This window comes from Stegostoma tigrinum, chromosome 1 (assembly GCF_030684315.1).
Source record: "Stegostoma tigrinum isolate sSteTig4 chromosome 1, sSteTig4.hap1, whole genome shotgun sequence".
In the NCBI taxonomy this organism is placed as follows: Eukaryota; Metazoa; Chordata; class Chondrichthyes; order Orectolobiformes; family Stegostomatidae; genus Stegostoma; species Stegostoma tigrinum.
The window spans coordinates 127,320,436-127,340,563 of record NC_081354.1 but is presented as its reverse complement, the minus strand read 5'-3'; the positions used below and the strand labels follow the sequence as shown (position 1 = coordinate 127,340,563).

The 20,128-nt window shown below is 39.6% G+C and overlaps 1 protein-coding gene across 1 annotated transcript in view; it reads left to right on the top strand.

Annotated features, from left to right (window-relative positions):
* LOC125452752 (sodium channel protein type 2 subunit alpha-like) overlaps window positions 1-20,128 on the top strand; it is a 160,643-nt gene that overhangs the window by 84,661 nt on the left and 55,854 nt on the right. Inside the window, exons 15-17 of the mRNA XM_059639681.1 lie at window positions 305-682; window positions 9,099-9,276; window positions 13,437-13,549. Coding sequence (XP_059495664.1) covers window positions 305-682; window positions 9,099-9,276; window positions 13,437-13,549 — 669 coding nt within the window. The remainder of the gene's footprint in view (window positions 1-304; window positions 683-9,098; window positions 9,277-13,436; window positions 13,550-20,128) is intronic.

Genomic DNA, 20,128 nt, shown 5'->3' with positions numbered 1-20,128 from the left:
CCCATTTTGCAAAATTGGCTGGCTATTGCCCTGCTACTGTAGCTTTTGATTCACTAGCAACCACTCACAGTTGGTCAATCATTCCCATTGCGACTAGATGTGCCAATCACTTTGTGCTTTGCTACTTTCTGTTTTGCTCTCCACTGATGAGAATGCCGAGTGTTCTCAAAATTTTCTGTTTACGCCTCGGCAGAAGTTTGTCACCAAACTTAAACTTGAAGACTTAAGTTGTGATGTTCATCATTGTTGTATCATATGTTGTCATGGACAAAGTTGGTCAACCCATTATTCTTTATTACATTAGCTCGAGACAGTGGAGGAAGTGCAGCAGGAGGTGGAACGAGAACTCAATCATCCATATGAGGACACAAGTTGCCCAGAAATAGCAGAGCAGTCCAATGATAAATCCGTTAATGAAGATAATAAAACAGATGGTGAGAACCCTCCATGCTCCATTGGAGAGGAAGGCATGGAGGACGAAGAACAAAAAACAGAAGTCAAAACAATGCAGCCTTGCTTGCCAGCCATTTGCACTGAAAAATGCATTTGCTGCAATGTACTTAAAACGACATTCTTGGGAAAACTCTTCCTTTCACTGAGAACACTGATGTTCAAAGTGGTGAACAATCGAGTGTTTGATGGGAGTGTACTGTTTGTCATACTTTTGAGTACCATGACACTGGTAAGTCCTAATAGATTGAAAGAAAATCTATTGTTGTCCTCAACATTTACAGACAAGTGGTCACAAGCCAGAGTTGTGTTGGAGCTAGCCCTTGTTTCGATCTGGTCCTACTTTATATTTGAATTTGAATGTTCTGGCAACCAGGGCTACTTTTTTGTTTTCTTTGTCACCAAACCAAACACGCACTTAAAAACATGATTGTTCGGATATGTATATAAGGTCAGAGATCTTGGCATCATATTTAACTTCAACTCCCAGGACACATTTAATATTCTTGTATGATTCCACTGACCTTGCAAATATTAAGCCTCCACAGAATTTAGCTTTCTTATGGAATTGTATCAATAACATAACACCAGGCCAAAACAGGCTAGTGACTTTGAAATTATTCCTTGATGTGTGTTGAGGACTTAATGATCTTCTCAATTCCTACAAGGGTCACAGCATAGAGGGAGATTATTCCCCAAGTCCTACCTGTGCTAGAACTCTGCAGGAACAATTCACCTTTTGCCATTTCTCAACCATCCACTCCATGTCCCTGCCTCAATTGAATCAGCATCAAGAGCACTTTGTGAAAAGGTTTTTCTTTCCGTCTTCCCTGCTTCTTTTGCTAATTCCCTTAAACTATGCCATCTGCTTCTTAATCCTCTCACCAGTGGGAACAGCTTCTCTGTCATGACTCTTGTCCAGACTCCTCAGGATTCAATCAAATCTCTCAACAGTCTCTTTCTCCAAGGAGAACAGTCTTAGCTTCTCCAATCTGACTGTGTCACAGAAATTCCCCATCCCTCAAATCACTGTAAATTATATCAACACCCTCTCCAATGTCCCTTCTGAAGTGTGGTCTCAGTATTAGATGACTTCCTCCCCTTGAGACTGTACCACCATCATATATAGGTTTAACATAACTCCTTTACATTTCTACTCTGACCCCTTTTTATAAAGTCCAGGTTGCAATAGCCTTTATTAAGTGCTCTATCAATCTGCCCTGTTAACTTCGAAGATTTGCAAATTCACATGCCCATATGCCTCTGCTCCTGCAACACCTTTAGAATTCAACACTTTATTTGATACCATCTTTCTGCACTCCTTGCATCAAAATGAATAACTTCACACTTTTCTGCGTAAAATGTAGTCTGCCACACCTCTGCCCATCCCACCAAACTAGTTATACCCTTTTGGATTCCACACTAACCAACTCATAGTTCTTAATAATTTTACATCTTTTGTTGTCAGAAAATTTGTAAGTTATATCCTTTATTCCAAGAGCCAGATCATTCACATATACTGGGATGCCTGGGGCCCTAACACTGACTCTTTGGGGACTCGAATATAAACTTCCTTCCACTTTGAGTAAGTGATCATTTAACTGCACATGACATTTGGGGAAGCGTGACCTTAATATGACAGAATTCTTCATTAAGATGGAAAGTGTCATAGTTGATTTTGGGACTCGGGTCCTGAATCTTAATAGAGGAAACTACATTGATGTGAGGCAGGAGCTGGCTATGATAAATTGGGGAATGTTGCTTAAAGGGATTATAGGCAATGGGAAATATTAAAGAGAGCATGGAAGAGCTGCAGCAGTTGTTCATTCCTGCCTGACACTGAAATAAAACAGAAAAGATGGCCCAGTCTTGGCTGGCAAGGGAAATTAATATTAGTATTCAGTCCAAGGTAGGGCATACAAATTGGCCAAAAAGATTCAGCAGACTTGAGGATTGGGAGCAGTTAAGATCTCAGCAAAGGAGGACAAAGGGATTGATTAAAAAGGGAAGATAGAGTACAGGCATAAGCTTGTGGGGAACATACAAATGATTGTAAAAGCTGCCATTGTTATATGAAGTGAAAAAGATGAGTGCAGACATATGTAAGCCCTTTACAGCCAGAAACAGGGGAGTTTATAATGGAGAACAAAGAGATGGCAGGCCAATTAAATACATCTTTTGTTCTGTCTTCGCAAAAGAGGACACAAATAACGTCTTAAAAATAATTGGGAGGGGGATTGCATGGTTTACTGAGATGGTGGAACTGAAGGAAATCAGTATTAGTACGGAAATCATGTTGGGGAAATCAATGGGATTAAAAGCCAACAAATCCCCAAGGCCCAATAACCCACATCCCAGATTACATAAGAAAGTGGTCCAATGAGCATTAGATGCATTTACGGTCATCCTCCAAGAATCTATACACTCTGGAATAGTTCCTATGAATTGGAGGATATTTTTTAAAACCTCACTATTTAAAAAAGGACATAGAGAGAGAGCAGTGGATTTTTGACCGGCCAGCATGATATTGGCAGTGGGATAAAGGTTAATTCCATCACAAAAATTTTAACAGCACATTATTTGGAAAACAGTGATGGATCAGATAGATTTCATGGGCTCACAAAAGGAAAATTATGCTTGACAAATCTCCTGGAATCTTTCAAGGATGGTAACTAATGAAAAAGTGTACTGACCCAAAACATCAACTGTCCTGCTCTTCTGATGCTGCCTGGCCTGCTGTGTTCCTCCAGCTCCACATTGTGTTATCCCATCACCAATGCTGCCCATTTCCACCTCAATAACATCAACTCTTAGCTTTCACCAAACATTTTCACCTTCCCACACCCCGCACCCCTCTCGCCCAATGTTCATGGATATACATTGGCTCCAAGTTAAGGAAATTATCAAGTTTAAAATTTTCATCCTGTTTTACAGTGATGGTCTTCCATTCATCTGTCAAAGCACTAATTTTAGATTTCCACACCTTTCTTTCCTCATTTAGGACATTCCTTAAAACTGAACACCTTTAGCAAATTGCTATTTGTTTGCTCTAATATCCCCTTACATGGCTTAGTTCAAACTTAATTTGATAAGGAACAAAAACAAAGTTGCTGGAAAAGCTCAGCAGATCTGGCAGCATCTGTGAAGGAGAAAACAGAGTTAACATTTCCAGTCCGGTGACCGTTCCTCAGAATTTCATAGTTTGATAAGGCTCCTGCAAAGCACCTGGGGATGTTTTACCACCGTAACAATGTTGTTATATAATATATAAGTTGTAATATATAATATATATAATAATATAGAAGTTATATAATATATAATTTGTTAGAATCACTAGTCTTGACCAGTTGTGAATACTTACCTATTCTAGATTCTATGTAACTCAATATAATTTAAGATAGTAGGAACTGCAGATGCTGGAGAATGTATAGAGCTGGGTGAACACAACAGGCCAAACAGCATCAGAGGAGCAGGAAGGCTGATGTTTCGGCAAGATGATATGACTAACTGACTAAACACATGAACAGAAAATGCAGCAGTTAAAATATGTGATGCAGAAAATTCATACAGATTTGCTGAAGGATTTGCTAAAACTCATGTCACAAAGTAATTTCCATCCTTTAGCCAAAAGAAGTGTGAAGCAACAGGCTAATCAGAAGTGTCTTCATTATGAGAAATATAATTCCATGTTTACTATTTCCACATCGATCAATATCTTGACCTTACTTTTTCATAATGCCTCAAATTGAGTCTAACATTTCCCCCATTGCTCAAACTCCTTCAAGAAGTCTGGCTTCCTCCTTCATTTCAAATACTACTTTAATGCTGAATAGCAATTAACCATTTATTAACGACCAACTCCTCCTAATCCTTGCCTCTAAGTATTAAAGTTTGAGAGATTCCTTAAGTACTTTTTAGCGTAACTAGACTAACATACCTGTTATCTTACAAAAGATATTTCTGCTGTTTCAAGCCTCTAACCAAAAGACCATAAGACATACAAGCAGAAGTAGGCCACTTGAATGGCCATCAAGTCTGCTCTGCCATTCAATGCAACCATGGCAACTTTGATAATCTTCAACTCTACTTACGTGCCTTTTCCTCACAAACTTTGATTCCCTGACAAAAACCTGTCTACCTCAAACTTGAATCTGTTAAATGATCCAGCCTTGACAGCCTTCTGTGGGAAAGATTCACCATCCTCTGTGAAAAGAAATTCCTCTTCATCACTGCCTTAGAAAGGCGACTCTTACTCTGAGGTTATGTCCTCAAAAGGGGAAGCAACATTTCTGCATTGACCTCATATTTTCCCACATTTTATGTTGTGTGCAGTTAACCTCTCTTTATTACCACCAATTCACAATTCCACAGAAAGTAGTTAATTAGTTTTTCATCCTGTCCATGTGATGATGTTGCTGTAGCTTGCAATGAAGAGCTGAATTTTTTGACTTTTTTTATTCATTCATGGGATATGAGTATCACGGGCCAGGCCAGCATTCATTACCCATCCCTAATTGCCCAGAGGGCTGTTAAGTGTCAGCCACATTGCTGTAGGTCTGGAGTGACATGTGGGTCAGGCCGGGGAAAAGTGGTAATTTCCTTCCCTAAGGGACATATGTGATCTTAGATGGGTTCTTCCAATAAGCGACAATGGTTTCATGGCCATCACAAGGGTTCTAATTCCAGATATTTATTGAGTTCAAATTCTACCATCTGGGACACACACCATTACCAGGGTTTCTGGAATAATCGAGCAGTAATACCACTAGACCCATCAGCTACTCCTTGAATTAAAGCACAGTTTAGATCAGGAGCCTGCAATACTTTTCAGAGTCAGTTGTGGTCTGTTGTTAGCATCACCACCTTGAGACAGAAATTAGTGTGCATATGATCTATCGAGAAACTTGAGCTTAAAAATATATGTTGACACTTGAGTTGACACTGGACAGCTGGAAGATTTCTGCACTGTCAGAATTCAGCTGTTGACGCTTTACTCACACAATCTAAAACTTCTGCTCACCTGCAGACATTTATTTTTCGAAACTGCACTCACACCATTTTTATGATCTTTTGATCTTTCTGCCCTTGATCTCTCCCTGCCTATAAATTCTGTGTTCTGTGTGCTTCCCTCTCACTTCACCTGATGAAAGGGCTATGCTCCAAAAACTAGTGATTTCAAATAAACCTATTGGAATATAACCTGATATTGTGTGACTTCTGACTTTGTCCACCCCAGTTCAACACCGGCACCTCCACATCAGAGTTTCCATCTATCAGATGAAGCATTAAACCAATGTGCTATTAATGCTTACTGAGATGAATGAAAACAATTCCACTATTTCAGAGTAGAGCAGTAAAGAAACAATGGTGTTCTGGCTGATATGCATTCATCAATCAATATCACAAAAACAGATAATCTCTTCATTATCACACTATAGTTTGCGGAACCTTGCTATCTGCAAATTGCCTGTCTCATTTCTTATATTAAAATAAGGACTTCATTGGCTGTGAAGTGATTTGCAGTGTCTTGCGGGCACAAAACATGCTAAAGTGAAATTTAATTCAGCCTTTATTTTCCATATTGGCATTTGCTCATCTTACCTTGTGACCACTTTCTTGTGAAAAGTTTTGTTGTGTACAACTTTGGAGATCTAGCACAGTATGTCACTATTTCAATCATAATTCAGAAATTCTAAACCACTAAAATGTGAAAGGATTTCATAAAACAGAAAAAAAAATTACCTCTGGGGGAATCAAGAATAAGGAGATTAAATGCTAAAATTGGAACTGAATCAATTTAAAATGAAATCCCGAAAGACTTCTTGATGAAAGAATGGTAGAAATCTGGTACTATTTTCCCTCAAAAGGTTGTGAATGCTAATTGCTGCTTTCAAAACTGAAATCGATCATTTTTTGTTAGCTAATGGGTATAGAGCTATACCAGGTAAATGAGCTTAAGTTACAGCTCTGAGAGATATGTGTATAGAGGTACAGAAAATAGGGACTAGAGTAGGTATTTCAGACCATCAAATCTGGTCCACCATTCAATATGATCATGGTTGATTCTCTATCCCAATGCCATACTCCCACATTCATCCCATACCGCTTAACACCTTTAGTGTCGAGAAATAAATCTATTTCTGGTTCGCAAACATTCAGTGAGTTGACATCAATCACCTTATATGATACAGAATTTCACAGGACCCCAATCCCCTGTGTAAAGAAGTTTATCAAAAAGACAGGGCAGATAAAGATAAACTATTTCCATTGGTTAGGGATTTTAGAACTAGGTGGTATAGTTTTTTTTCTATTCATTTTGTGGGATGTGGGCATCGCTGGCTGGCCAGCATTTCTTGCCCATCCCTTGTTGCCCTTGAGAAGGTGGTGGTGAGCTGCCTTCTTGAACCACTGCATTCCTCCTATAGTCTCAGGATTAGTTCGAGGGCAAGGGCATCTTACTGCAGCTGTACAGGGCTTTGGTGAAACCACGCCTGGGTATTATGCGTAGTTTTGGTCTCCTTACCTAATAACAGATATACTCACCGTAGTGCAAGTTCAGGAAAGGTTCATCAGATTTTTTCCCAGAATGACAGGTTTGTTGTCTGAAGTGACATTGGGTTGTCTGGGCCTTTATTCACTGGATTTTAGAAGAATGAAAGGAGATCTCCATGAAATGTATAGAATGACAGGGTGGGCAGACTGGAAGCCGCGACAATGTTTCATTTGCCTGTGAAGTCCAGACAAGGGTCCATGGTCTTGGGACACAGAGTAAACCCGTTTAGGACTGGGGAATATCAGAACTGGAGCAGGCCATTTATCCCCTTCATTCCACCATTTCACCTTTCAAAGGCTAATCTGTAGCATAACTCCATTTACCTGCCTTTGGTCCATACCCCTTAATACCTTTGCGTTACAAGTCTTTATCTATATCCCTCCTGATGTTCGGAAACACTTCTACACACAAAAGGTGATGGAACTCTCTTCCAAAAATGGCAGTGGGTGCTGGAAAAGTTGTTAATATTAAATGTGAGATAGATAAAGACTTGTAATGCAAAGGTATTAAGGGATATGGACCAAAGGCAGGTAAATGGAGTTATGCTACAGATTAGCCTTTGAATGGTGGAATGGTGGAATGAAGGGGATAAATGGCCTGCTCCAGTTCTGATATTCCCCAGTCCTAAACGGGTTTACTCTGTGTCCCAAGACCATGAACCCTTGTCTGGACTTCACAGGCAAATGAAACATTGTCGCGGCTTCCAGTCTGCCCACCCTGTCATTCTACACATTTCATGGAGATCTCCTTTCATTCTTCTAAAATCCAGTGAATAAAGGCCCAGACAACCCAATGTCACTTCAGACAACAAACCTGTCATTCTGGGAAAAAATCTGACGAACCTTTCCTGAACTTGCCCTACGGTGAGTATATCTGTTATTAGGTAAGGAGACCAAAACTATGCGTAATACCCAGGCGTGGTTTCACCAAAGCCCTGTACAGCTGCAGTAAGATGCCCTTGCCCTCGAACTTAAGTCCTCTTCCAAAGGAATTCAACATACCATTTGCCATCCTAATTGCTTGCTGCACATGTACTCTTGCTCTCAGTGTACAGGACACCCAGCTCACTTTGCACTTCAATTATTTCCCATCAGTCGTTGTTCCTATAATACTTTGCCATTCAGTTTCTCTTACCAAATTAGACAAATTCACTCTTAAACAACATTATATTGTGTATGACATGTACCTACCCACCCTCTCATCTTGCCTAAAACATTTTGAAGCCTTTTTGCATCATCTTCACTTCTCATGCTTCCTCTTAGTTCTGAGTCATCAGCAAACTCAGAAATGTTATGTTTAACTCTCTCATCCAAGCTGTTGATCTACATTATAAATAGTTAGGGTTGAAGTATTATTTAACCAACCAATCACCACTTTCCACTACTTAAAAGAATTATTTATTTCTGTTCCCTGTTTCCTGTCTTCTAAATAATTCTCAATCCATGCCACATTCCATGTGTTTTAATTTTGCACACTAACCTCTAATGTGGAATGTTGTCAAAAGCTTTCTCAAAATCCAAATGCAACGCGTTCACTTGTTCTGCCTCAATCATTCAGTAGTTATGTTGTCAAAAAGCCCCTGTAGGTTTGTCAAACATGATTTCCCTTTCATAAATCCATGTTGACTTTCTGTAATCGCATTGGTATTTTCTAAATGCCCTGTTATCATTTCCCTTACAATAGTCTTCAGAGTGTTCCCTCGTGCTGATGTCAGGCTAACCAATCCGTAGTTTCCAGTTTTCATCCTCCCTCCTTTTTTTTTGAAACAGTGGGACTACATTTTCCATCCTCCAATGCATTTAATAGGCTCAATCATTGCCTTACTTCTCAGAGCATTTGTTCATCGCACACCCTTTGACATTTTTAACAGTGAGACAGCATCAAAAGCTAAATAGGAGAGGACCAATCCTGGCCACCTTGGGGACTTTTTGGCAAGTTACATATCTGGGGAAGAATTTATTCTTAGCTGTGAGGATGTCTTTCTAACTGCTGTACTGAAAGGAAAGATTCAAAGATCCTAACTACTTCTAGATTGAAAGAATTGTATTGTTGAATTCTGCCTTATGTTTTGGAATGTCTCTTTTCTCCTTTGTAGACTTTAGATGATAAATACTTACAAAAAGATGCAAAAGTCCAGCTGGCACTGCGGTACCTGGATTACTTTTATGCCTTCTTTTTCAATTTTGAAATGATTGTTAAAGTGCTAGGCCTTGGTCTTACTGACTATTTTACAAATGTCTGGACGTTACTGGATTTCTTCCTTGTTGTGGTAAGTTTTTGTTTATTAATTCAGTATGTTCTTTGCAGAAATAATTTTAAAATCTTGTTTCAAGTACTTTACATGTTGTTCATAAGAATGCAATTTGATTTTGTTCTCAGGCTCACGATAATGAGATCGCATCTGTATATCATTTCACAACATGTATCATGGTTGTTTATTCAGAAGACATTAGTGTTCAAAGAACAATGTGTTTCTTTAACAAATGTAAGCTGGATGGAAATTGCCTGGAGTAACAGCTCCTCACAAACACCTGATACACATTTGTGGCTTGGTTGTCTAGTGGCAACAGTGAATTGTCACGTTGAAGCCAGATGCCTTACACAGAATAAACAGAGCTGTAGAGACTAGACAAATTATTTTGATGGGAAACATCTTTCAGAAGATTTTGTTTTCCCTCACTTATGTTGTTGTAATCCTCTTCTAATGAGGAGTATCTCTTTGACTTCTTGAAGTTCTCCAGTGCCTTCCATTATTTTCTAGCTTCTTCCCTCCAGAAGTAAACTGTCCTCAGTGACTCTTTTTCCCTGAAGAGGAAAGTCTTAGATTTGGTTTGCAGCTCACCTAAGTCCCTACCCCTAACCCTCACCCTACAATGGACAAGGAAAGACCAGAAACTCACTGCATTGAAATCACAGCAGTAAACTAGAAGAATATATACTTCATAGTAGAGTGCTAAAGCACAGTGCTGCACACTTTCAGAAAAACCTACTTTGCATATCTTAAAGTTCACATTTTAACATTAATAATTAGGTGACACAAAAAATACAAAGTATTGTGAGCGGCTAAGATTGGCATTAGCCCTCTGGTGATAAAAAGAGGGGAACAGAAGCAACTGGAGTTCCTACAGCACACCGCCATCTGATTTCTCTTTCAGCATGTACGGGTGTGAATTTCAGGTGAGGTCTGAACCAGATTCAATTGACAGACTCAATCTGGGCTCCCATATTACCACTTTCCAATGCCGGCATTATGATAGATCCAGTCCGATATTTCTAAAAGTTTATTTTGAATATCAAAATTGGCGTCCAATAAATTGTGCTACATGTGGTTATTTTGAATCAGGTGTGGAAACATCAGTTTGGCTCATTCTGCCAATTAACAGGGAGCTTCAGTCTGCACAGTTCCTGATAAATTGGAAATTAAGTTGCCATTGAGTGGAGAATTAGAATTTGAATGATCTTTAATGACACGTACTCACATGAGTGCAATGAAATTTCATACAAGTCACCATTAGATGACACCATTGTGTCATCTTAGATACAAGGTACCTATGTAGAAATTCTTAGGAATAAACCTGAAAAACACAAAGTCATAGGAATAAAATAGAAGACTAAGGAATAAAATCCTCAGAATTTCAGTCCTTCCACCCCAGTCCGTGCCAGCACCCAGCCTCCAGAGTACAAAAGGAATAAAAAGAGAGTTAGCTTCTTCAGAGTCGATTAGAATATTTCTAAGCTCAAAACCATCACCTTGCATTCCAATTGCAGATGCTAATTGCGAGCATTATCACATTCTCAAATAATGCCTGTGGGACAAGATTGTTCAATACAATAACAGCTTATACACCGCCATATGCTTCAATGATTGCAGAGATACAGACAGAAAAATTTGGCTGCACCGATGATTCTCTATGCTCCCATTTATATAATTACTGAACACTAGGCATGTGGTTTTCTATCAAGAGGGCAGGCTGTCCAAAGTGATCTTTGACAATAGTAGCAGGTGGTAGTAAGTTATTATAGCTTTTTGCAATTTATGTACTTTGGGTGCACTAAGCACCTTTTCTTTTAAATTGAAGCCATATCTGATTTACTGATATAATGTCAACTGGTTAAGTGAAATTTTCTAACATTGAAAAGCCATTCAGTGGGGATGCTATCAGACCTTTGGATTGAATTAGAACCTACTTCCATCTAAATAAGGATCAATTATTTCAACACTCATGCATCACGCTCAATGTGATCTATTGCATCCGCTGCTCCCGATGTGGCCCCCTCTACATCAGTGAGGCCAAGTAGAGGCTCGGAGACCGCTTTGTACAGCACCTGCGCTCTGTTCATGACAAACGACAACACCTTCCGGCCGCCAACCATTTCAACTCTCCCTCCCACTCCCTGGGTGATATGTCCATGCTGGGTCTCCTCCAGTGACACAATGACACCACTCACAAACTGGAGAAGCAACACCTCATATTCTGCCTTGAGAGCCTACAGCCCAATGGCCTAAATGTGGATTTTACCAGTTTCAAAATCTCCCCACACCTGGCCTCATGCCCTGACCAACCCTCCTTCTCATCCCAGTATCCTTGACCTGACACAACCTATCCATCTTCTCTCCCACCTATCGCTCTTCACACCTCACTTACCAATCTTCACCACTCTCTATCTGCACTGATTTATCAGCATCCCACCTACCTTCCCTAGCCCTCTCTCTATTTATTTCTGAGCTCACTTTCCCCTCCCCATTTCTGAAGAAGGGTCCTGACCCGAAACATCACCTTTCCTGCTCCCCTGATGCTGCCTGGCCTGCTGTGTTCCTCCAGCTACACATGTGTTATCTCTGAGTCCATCATCAGCAGTTCTTACTTTCTCCTAGGAGACAGAGAAGGGCAATTTTGTGGCATCTCACAGTGTCACAGTGTCAAAATAGGTGGCAATGTGGTAGAAAGCAGAAATTTTGAAATGATTTGAAAATTCAGGTGTTGTACAGAAATCCCAATTGGAGTTCCTCAGAGCTCCATTATGCAGATAATACTGCCATAAACTGGAACTGATTGGTGCACGGAACTTTGGTCTTCACAAGATACCACATCAAAAATTAGTGTGCAACATAAAAGCTCATGGTGTAGGAGTAATATATTGGCATCAAAAGCAGATTGGCTGGCTAACAGGAAGTAGACATTAAGCAGAAATTTGTCTTCTTCTAGTTGGCAAAATGTAACAAATCCTTCTGCCACAGGGATCAGTGTTGAGGCTTCAAATTTTTGTAATTTATATAAATGACATTGGCGACGGGAATGATGGTATGGTGGCTAACTTTGCTAATGACACAAAGATTTCTAAGAATGTAAGTTGTGAAGAGGTTATAAAGAGGTCAAAAAGCAATATTGATAAATTAAGTGAGTAGGCAATGGTTTGAATAACTGGAGTATAATGTGGGGAAGATATGTTTTTTTTCTATTTGGCAGGATTAATTAAAAAAAGAAACATTATCTAAATGGTGAGACAGTGCAGAGCTCTTAGATGCAGAGGGATCTGGATATTATAATGCATGAATTGAAAAGGTTAGAATGCAGGCACAGCAAGCAATTAGGAAAGCTAATAGACTGTCATCTAATATTACAAGGAAGATTGAATGCAACTGTAGGTAGGTTATTGTTCAGTTATGCAGGGAGCTGGTGAGACCATATCGGAGTTATTTTGTACAGTATTGCTTCCTTTTGAGAATGTAAATACATTTGAAGCAGTTCAAATTGGATTTAATGGACTAATATCTGGATTGGGCAGTCTTTTTTTAAGTGACATTGTTGAACAGTTTAGTCTTGTATCTGCTGGAGTTTAGAAAAGTAAAAGGTGACTGTATTGAATCATATAAGATCTTGAAGGGGCTTGAAAGGATGAATGTGGAAACAATGTTTCTTCTTGCAGAGGATTATAGAACTAGGGGTCACCGTTACAAAATAAGTTGTCCTCCATTTATGACAGAGACAAAGAAAAAATAATTCTATTCGAAAGATGTGAGTGTATTGACTCTCATTTGGAAAATTTTGAAAGCAGAGACTCTGAATATTTTTAAGAAAGAGATAGATTCTTGATAAGAAAGGGGTCGATATGTATCAGGATTGTATTATGGAGTAGAGGTCAAATCAAATCAGCCATGACCCTATTAAATGAAGGAGCAATCTCAAAGGGCCAAATGGCCTACTCCTGATTCTAGCTTGTACCTTTGTGTGTGTTAAGACACCTGGCTCAGCTGCACTTTCATTCATCTAAGTATTTCTAAGAAAAATTGCTTCCATTTAAAAGGAAATTCCAAGCAATTTTAAAAATGAGAAACAGGTCGAAAAATAATAGTTTATGTGTATTTATCTATGTTTAAATGATCAAGTAAAGTAATTTGCAATATCAAAATAACCTTTTTTCTTATAGATAGGTTGGCTCAGTATGTTAGGCAACAGCATTCAAGCCTTCAAATCATTGCGATCTCTCAGAACACTGCGTGCTTTGAGGCCTCTGCGAGCCATTTCCCGTTGGGAAGGAATGAGGGTTGGTTGTGTTTATTTTTAATTTAGTTTGCATTGCTTAAAGTTTGATGCAAGTTTATCTAATAATTTATGTAATGAAATTCTATTTGGCCCAGTGATACTGAGACAAGAATTTATCCTGCACTTAAGTCATACCAAAGGGGAGTCCCTCTTACATTTTGAGAGGCTGAGTGAAATCAAAAATGGTATCACTGCTTGCTGAATCAGAGACAGGCACTGAATGAGATAGATCTACCCACACTGCAAACCTCACTGCTTCTCATCCAAGCGTAGCAATCTATGCAGATTGATAATCCTTTACAGTACATTGGGCCACCTGCAGCTTCAATGAGTGCATTCCAAAAATATTAATATGTCACATTGAACTTGCTGCAACTAACATACAGGAATACTGGGTATGGCATGAAATCACAATTTCCATCCATCAAAAAGAATCATTTCTTTCATATGGTGTACATTCAGTCGGTTTCCCCAACTTAAGTGTTTACAAAATAAATCTAATTACGTTTATAATTACTTACAACCATTTTTGCATTCTGTAACTGTTAATGAAATTGAGAGGGAACTTGGGAATTAGAAATTGATACAATGATGCACAAATGGTCGTAATTTGAAAGGCAGTTTCCTAATTACATGCTTCCCCAAGAAATTCCATCCCAGAACCTGCACTGATATAAATAGAACTAATTACTGTTTCTCATTTGAATTTTGGAAGGGAATGTTGAACTCTGTTGTGCATTTTCCGAATGGATTTATTTACTTCAAAATGCCTTTTCATCACCTGACTTTTCAACAATGCTCTGTTTGGTAGTTTGAACACTTTCCTCTCCAATTCTGTGATTATCATAAGGCTGAGTTGAGTATTTTTTAAAATTTCGTTCATGGGATGTAGATGTCATTGGTGGGGCCAACATTTGTTATCTACACCTAATTGCCCTTGAGAAGACCTTTGGCGTAGAATTACCCTCAGTGCTGTTGGGGAGTTACAGGAGTGAAAGTTAGGCAATATAGTTCTCAGCCAGGATGATGTGTGACTTGGAGAGGAACTAGCAGATGGTGGTTTTTCCCTACTTTCTTGTGATTAATTAACTGAGCATCATTTTCACATTGAAATGGCTGACATTGATCATTCAGAATAGGAGAAGATTTTGTCCTGTAGCTACTTATAAAAATGCCATAAATGCATTCTTAATGCATGTGTTTACAATTGAAGTAGAAATAGCAAACAAAGTCTTTATCCCATATGTGGAATCATGATGATATGTCAGCATACTATCATTCCACAGCACCAAGCAACTGTGCTAAGATTCACTGTACCACCTCAATAACCTTCTATTTTACAGATTTTTGTCATTTATTTTACTATAGATTAATATTTTTGACATATGTGTCTTTCCAGTATATACAGTACAGTATCTTCTGTGCTGGAAATAAAAGATATTATTGTTAACAACATTTTAGTGCAGAAAGATTGTTACACATATAATTAAGAATGTATTAATTTGAGTAATATCATCGTTGAAGATGAAATGGGCCATTTGTGCTCAAACAAGAGTGTATGCAGAATACTAGCACAGAAAAAGATCCATGAGAGATCACAAAGCTGTTTTTTTTATCAAAGTAGGAAAGACATATATGTGTCAGCCTCGGTTCAATGGTAACTCTTGCATCAGAGTTGGTTAAGATTCATGTCTCATTTTAAACACTTGAATGGAAAATCCAAACTGATACTGCAGAAATCCAACTGATACTGAGTGAACACTGGCACAGGTGAACATGAGACGTCACAACAAAGTGCCATCTGCCCTCTTCAATGAATGTATAAGATTCATGCCACCAATTGAAAGAAAAGCAAGAAAGTCTGCTTAGGTGGCACTATTATCCCAAAACTGATATAATAAAACAGATTAACTGGCCACTTTCACATGTTCATGTTGTGCTGTGCATCAGTTGATTGAGGTTTGTCCTACATTACACCAGGAACACATTTCAAAAGTAGGAAATTGGCTGCAAAATATTTTGGCACATCTTGCTGATCATGAAAGATGCAAGCATTTCATTTTACTTTCGTACCATAAGACAAGATTTTGGAGCAGAATGAGGCCATTCAGCCCAATGAATCTGCTCCACCATGTGATCATGGCTCACAGAGTCATGGAGTAGCACAGCACAGAAACAAACCCTTCACCCCAACTCATTCATGTTGACCAGATTTCCTAAACTGAAAGAGTCCCATTGCCTTCATTTAGCCTGTATCTCTCAAAATCCTTCCTGTCCATGTACTTCTGCAAATAACTTTTAAAAGTTGTAATTGTACTTGCCTCGACCACTTCCTATGGCAGCTCATCCCATATAAATACCTTCTGTAAAAAAGTCCCCGTTTAAATCTTTCCCCTCTCACCTCAAATCTGTGCCCTCTAATTTTGGACTCCCTTGTCCTGGAGAAAAGATCTTGGCTATTCACCCTGTCCATGCCCCTCATGATCTTATAAACCACTATAAGGTCACCTCTCAGCCTCCTATGCTCCAGGGAAAAAAGACCCAGCTTACCCAGCCTCTCCTTATAACTCAACCCCTTCAGTCTCAGTAACATGCTTGCAAATCTTTTGTGCACCCTTTCCAGTGTAATAACATCATTCCCACAGCAGGACAACCAGAATTGCACGCAGTACTCCAAATGTGGCCTTACCAATACCATTCACAGCCATAACAGGGCACCCCATTTCCTGTATTCAATGCTCCTGCTAATGAAGAAAAATGTGCAAAATGCCTTCTTCATCGCCGCGTCTACCTGTGATGCCACATTCAAGGAACTATGAACCTGTACCACAGGTGTCTCTGTTTGACTGCAAAGGCCCTACTGTTAACTGTCAAATTCCTGCCCTGGTTTGTCTTAACAAAATGCAACATTTCCCATTTGCCTGAATTAAACTCCATCTGCCATTCCTCATCCAACTGTCCAGTTGATCAAGAACCCATTGCACTCTTAGATAACCTTCACTGTCCACTACACAACCAATTTTGGTGTCATTCACAAACTTACTAACCATGCCTCCTTAATTCTCATACAAATAATTTATATCAGTGACAAACAACAGCAGAGCCAGCATCCATCTTTGCAGCACACTGCTGATCACAGGGCTCAAGTCTGATCAACAACCCTCTACCACCCTGTGTCCTATAGTCAAGCTAATCTTGTATCCAATCGACTAGTTCTTCCTGGATCCCACGTGATCTAATCTTACTAACCTATCTACCACGTGGAACCTTGTCGAGGGCATTGCTCAAGTCAAGGTAGACAACCTCTACCACTTTGCCTTCATCTATCTTCTTGGTCGCCTCTTCAGAAAATCCAGTCAAATTTCTGAAATGCGATTTCCCATGCACAAGTCATGTTGACTATCCCTGATCATTCCTTACAATTCCAAATGCATGTAAATCCTGTGTCTCAGAATCCTTTTTAGTAAATTACTCAACCACTGACATTAGGATTACCGTTCTATAGTTCCCAGACTTTTCCTTGCAGCCTCTCTTAATTAATGGCCACCTCCAGTCTTCTAGCTCACCTCTGAGGCTGTAGATGATACAAGTACCTCTGCTAGGCACCCTGCAATTCCTTCTCTGGTTTCCCACAATGTCCTGGGATGGAATTGATCAGGTCTTACAGACTTATCTACCTTTATGCATTTTAATGTTTCCAGCACCTCTATTTCTACAATGTGGACTCTTTTCAAGACACCACCCTTTTTTTCCCTGAGTTACCTACATTTCACATCCTTCTCCAGAGAAAATACTGATCTGGAATATTCATTTAGTATCTCACCCATCTTCAATGTCCACACATGGACAGCGTCGTTGATCTTAGAAAGGCATTATTTTCTCCCTGGTAACTCTCTTGTCATAAATATATGTGTAGAATCCTTTTGGATTCTCCTTTACCCTATCTGCTGTGGCTAATATGTTTATCAGCCCCATTCTCCTGCCTTCATCCTGTAGCCCTTGATCCCCTTAATAGTCAAGACCCATAAATGCACTCAATGACTTGGTCTCCACAGCCCTCTGCAGTAATGTGTTCCACAGATTCACCACCCTCTGGATGACAGAATTCCTCCTCTTCTCAGTTCTAAAGAATCAGCCCTTCACCCTGAGGCCATGTCCTTGGGTCCTAGTCTGTCCTATTAGTGGAAACATCTTCTCCATGTCCACTTCTCTAGGGGTCTCTGTATGCTATATGTTTTGATCAGATTCAACTCCCCTCATCCTTCTGAACTCCATTGAGATTGACCAAGAGTCCTCAACAGCTCCTCATATTACAAGCCCTTCATCCCTGGAATCATTTTTGTAAACCTCTGGACCTTTCCAAACCAGCACATCCTTCTTCAAATACAGGGATGAAAACTGCTCTCAATATTCCAATTGCAGTCTGTCCAAAGCCTTATACAGCTTCATCAGTATGTCTCTGTTCTTGTATTAAAGCCATTTTCAAATGAATGCCAATATTGCATTTGCCTTCCTTTTGCTAACTGAACCTATATGTTAACCTGAAGAGAATCTTGAACCAGGACTCCCAACTCCCTTTGTGATTCAGATTTCAGAAGGTCTTCGCCATTTAGAAGATATTCTACACCTCTATTTTTCCTGCCAAAATGTATAACCTCACACTTTGCCAAATTATATTCCAGCTGCTTCCTGTTTGCTGAAGCCTCTACAATCTCGTCAGCTATCTCCTTCAGGGCTCCGGCATATAGAGCATCCAGTCCATGTGATTTATCCATGTTCAGACTGTTCAGCTTCCCCAGAACCTTCTCTTTAATAATGACCACAACGCTGACCTCTGTCCCTGACTCTTTTGAAGTTTTGGTATGCTGCTGGTGTTTTTCACTGTGAATACTGAAGCAAAGAACCCACGCAGTGCCTCCAACATTTCTTTGCCCCTCATTTCTCCTTCGCCAACCTCAATTTCCAGTGGTCCAATGTCTATTCTTGCCTCTCTTTTACATTTCAAATACTTAAAAATAAAGAGCTGTTGCAATCTTCTTCAATATTACTAGCTACCTGATTTCATATTTATGTTCTCCCCCGTTACCACTTTTTAACTGTCCTCTGTGGGTTTTTAATGGTGTCACAATCCTCTGGCTTCCCACTAATCTTCACCACATTGTATGCTTTAACTTTTGCATTTATGATGTCTTTGGCTTCCCTTTTCAGCCATGGTTGCCTCATCCTCCCTTTAATTTGTTTCTTTTTCTTTGGGTTGAATTTCACTTGTGCCTCCCGAATTACCCACTGAAGCTCCTGCCATCTCTATCATCTTCCCTGATAGACTTCCCTTCCAATCAACTCTGACTGGCTCCTGCTTCATGTCTCTGCTGTTACCTTCATTCAATTGTAATACCGTTACATCTGATTTCAGCTTCACCCTCTCAAACTGCAGAGTGAATTCTACCATACTATGGTCACTGCCCCCAAGGGGCTCCTTCACCTTCACCTTCGACTATTCACGTTTGCCTCAAAACCAAAATTGTCTGTTCCCTAGTGAGCCCCATCATAAACTGCTCTAAAAAAAACTTATAGACATTCCATGAATTCATTTTCTTCAGATCCACCACCAACTTGATTTTCCCAGTATACTTGCATGTTAAAGTTCTCATAACTATTGTAATCATGCCTTTCCTACATGCCTTTTCTATTTCCTGATTTATTTTCTTCCTCACCTCCTGGCTACTCTTAGAAGGCCTGTACACAGCCCCCATCAAAGTCTTTTTTCCCTTGCAGTTCCCCAACTCTGCCCACATAGATTCTACACCTTCTAACACCATGCCATTTCTTACTATAGGGCACAGATTCTTGGGTATTTAGCTCCCAGCCTTGATCCCCTTGCAACCAAACTCCGTGATACCCGCAACATCACAGCTACCAATTTCAATCTGTGTTACAAGCTCATTTCCCTTGTTCTGTAATCTCTGTTTTTAAGTATAACACAATAAGTCCTGCATTGATTGCCCCCCTTCTGATTGTTGTCCCCTTACTTGATTTGACTGAATCTAGATTCCTGACCCTTTCCATTCTCTCTGTCCTATTATTGTTTGTGGAAACTTTAATAACTTCTGCTGAGCGCTGCCCCTCTTTCGTTCTTCCATTAACTTACATGCAGCTGAACCTGTACACACCCCTCTCCCTACTTTATTTAGTTTAAAGCCCTACCCAGAGCCCTGGTTATATGATTCGCCAGGACTCTGGTCCCAGCATGATTCAGGTGGAGTTCATCAAATTGGAAGAACATGAATACACCCAAGTCTCTCTGAACAGTAACAAGTGCAAACCTCACACCTGTGAAAAAATCATTTTTTGTGCTATTCTTACTACCAAAGTGAACAACTTCATATTTCCTCATATTCATTCCATCTGGTCACTCAACTATTCTGGCTATACCTTTTTGCAGACTTGTATTTATTTTAAATTTATTCACAAGATGTAGGGAGCATCATTTGCTAGGAAGCATTTATTCCTCATCCATTATTGCCCTCGGAACGGTGGTCGTGAGTTGTCAACCAGGAACTGCTGAAGTCCTTCAGTTACA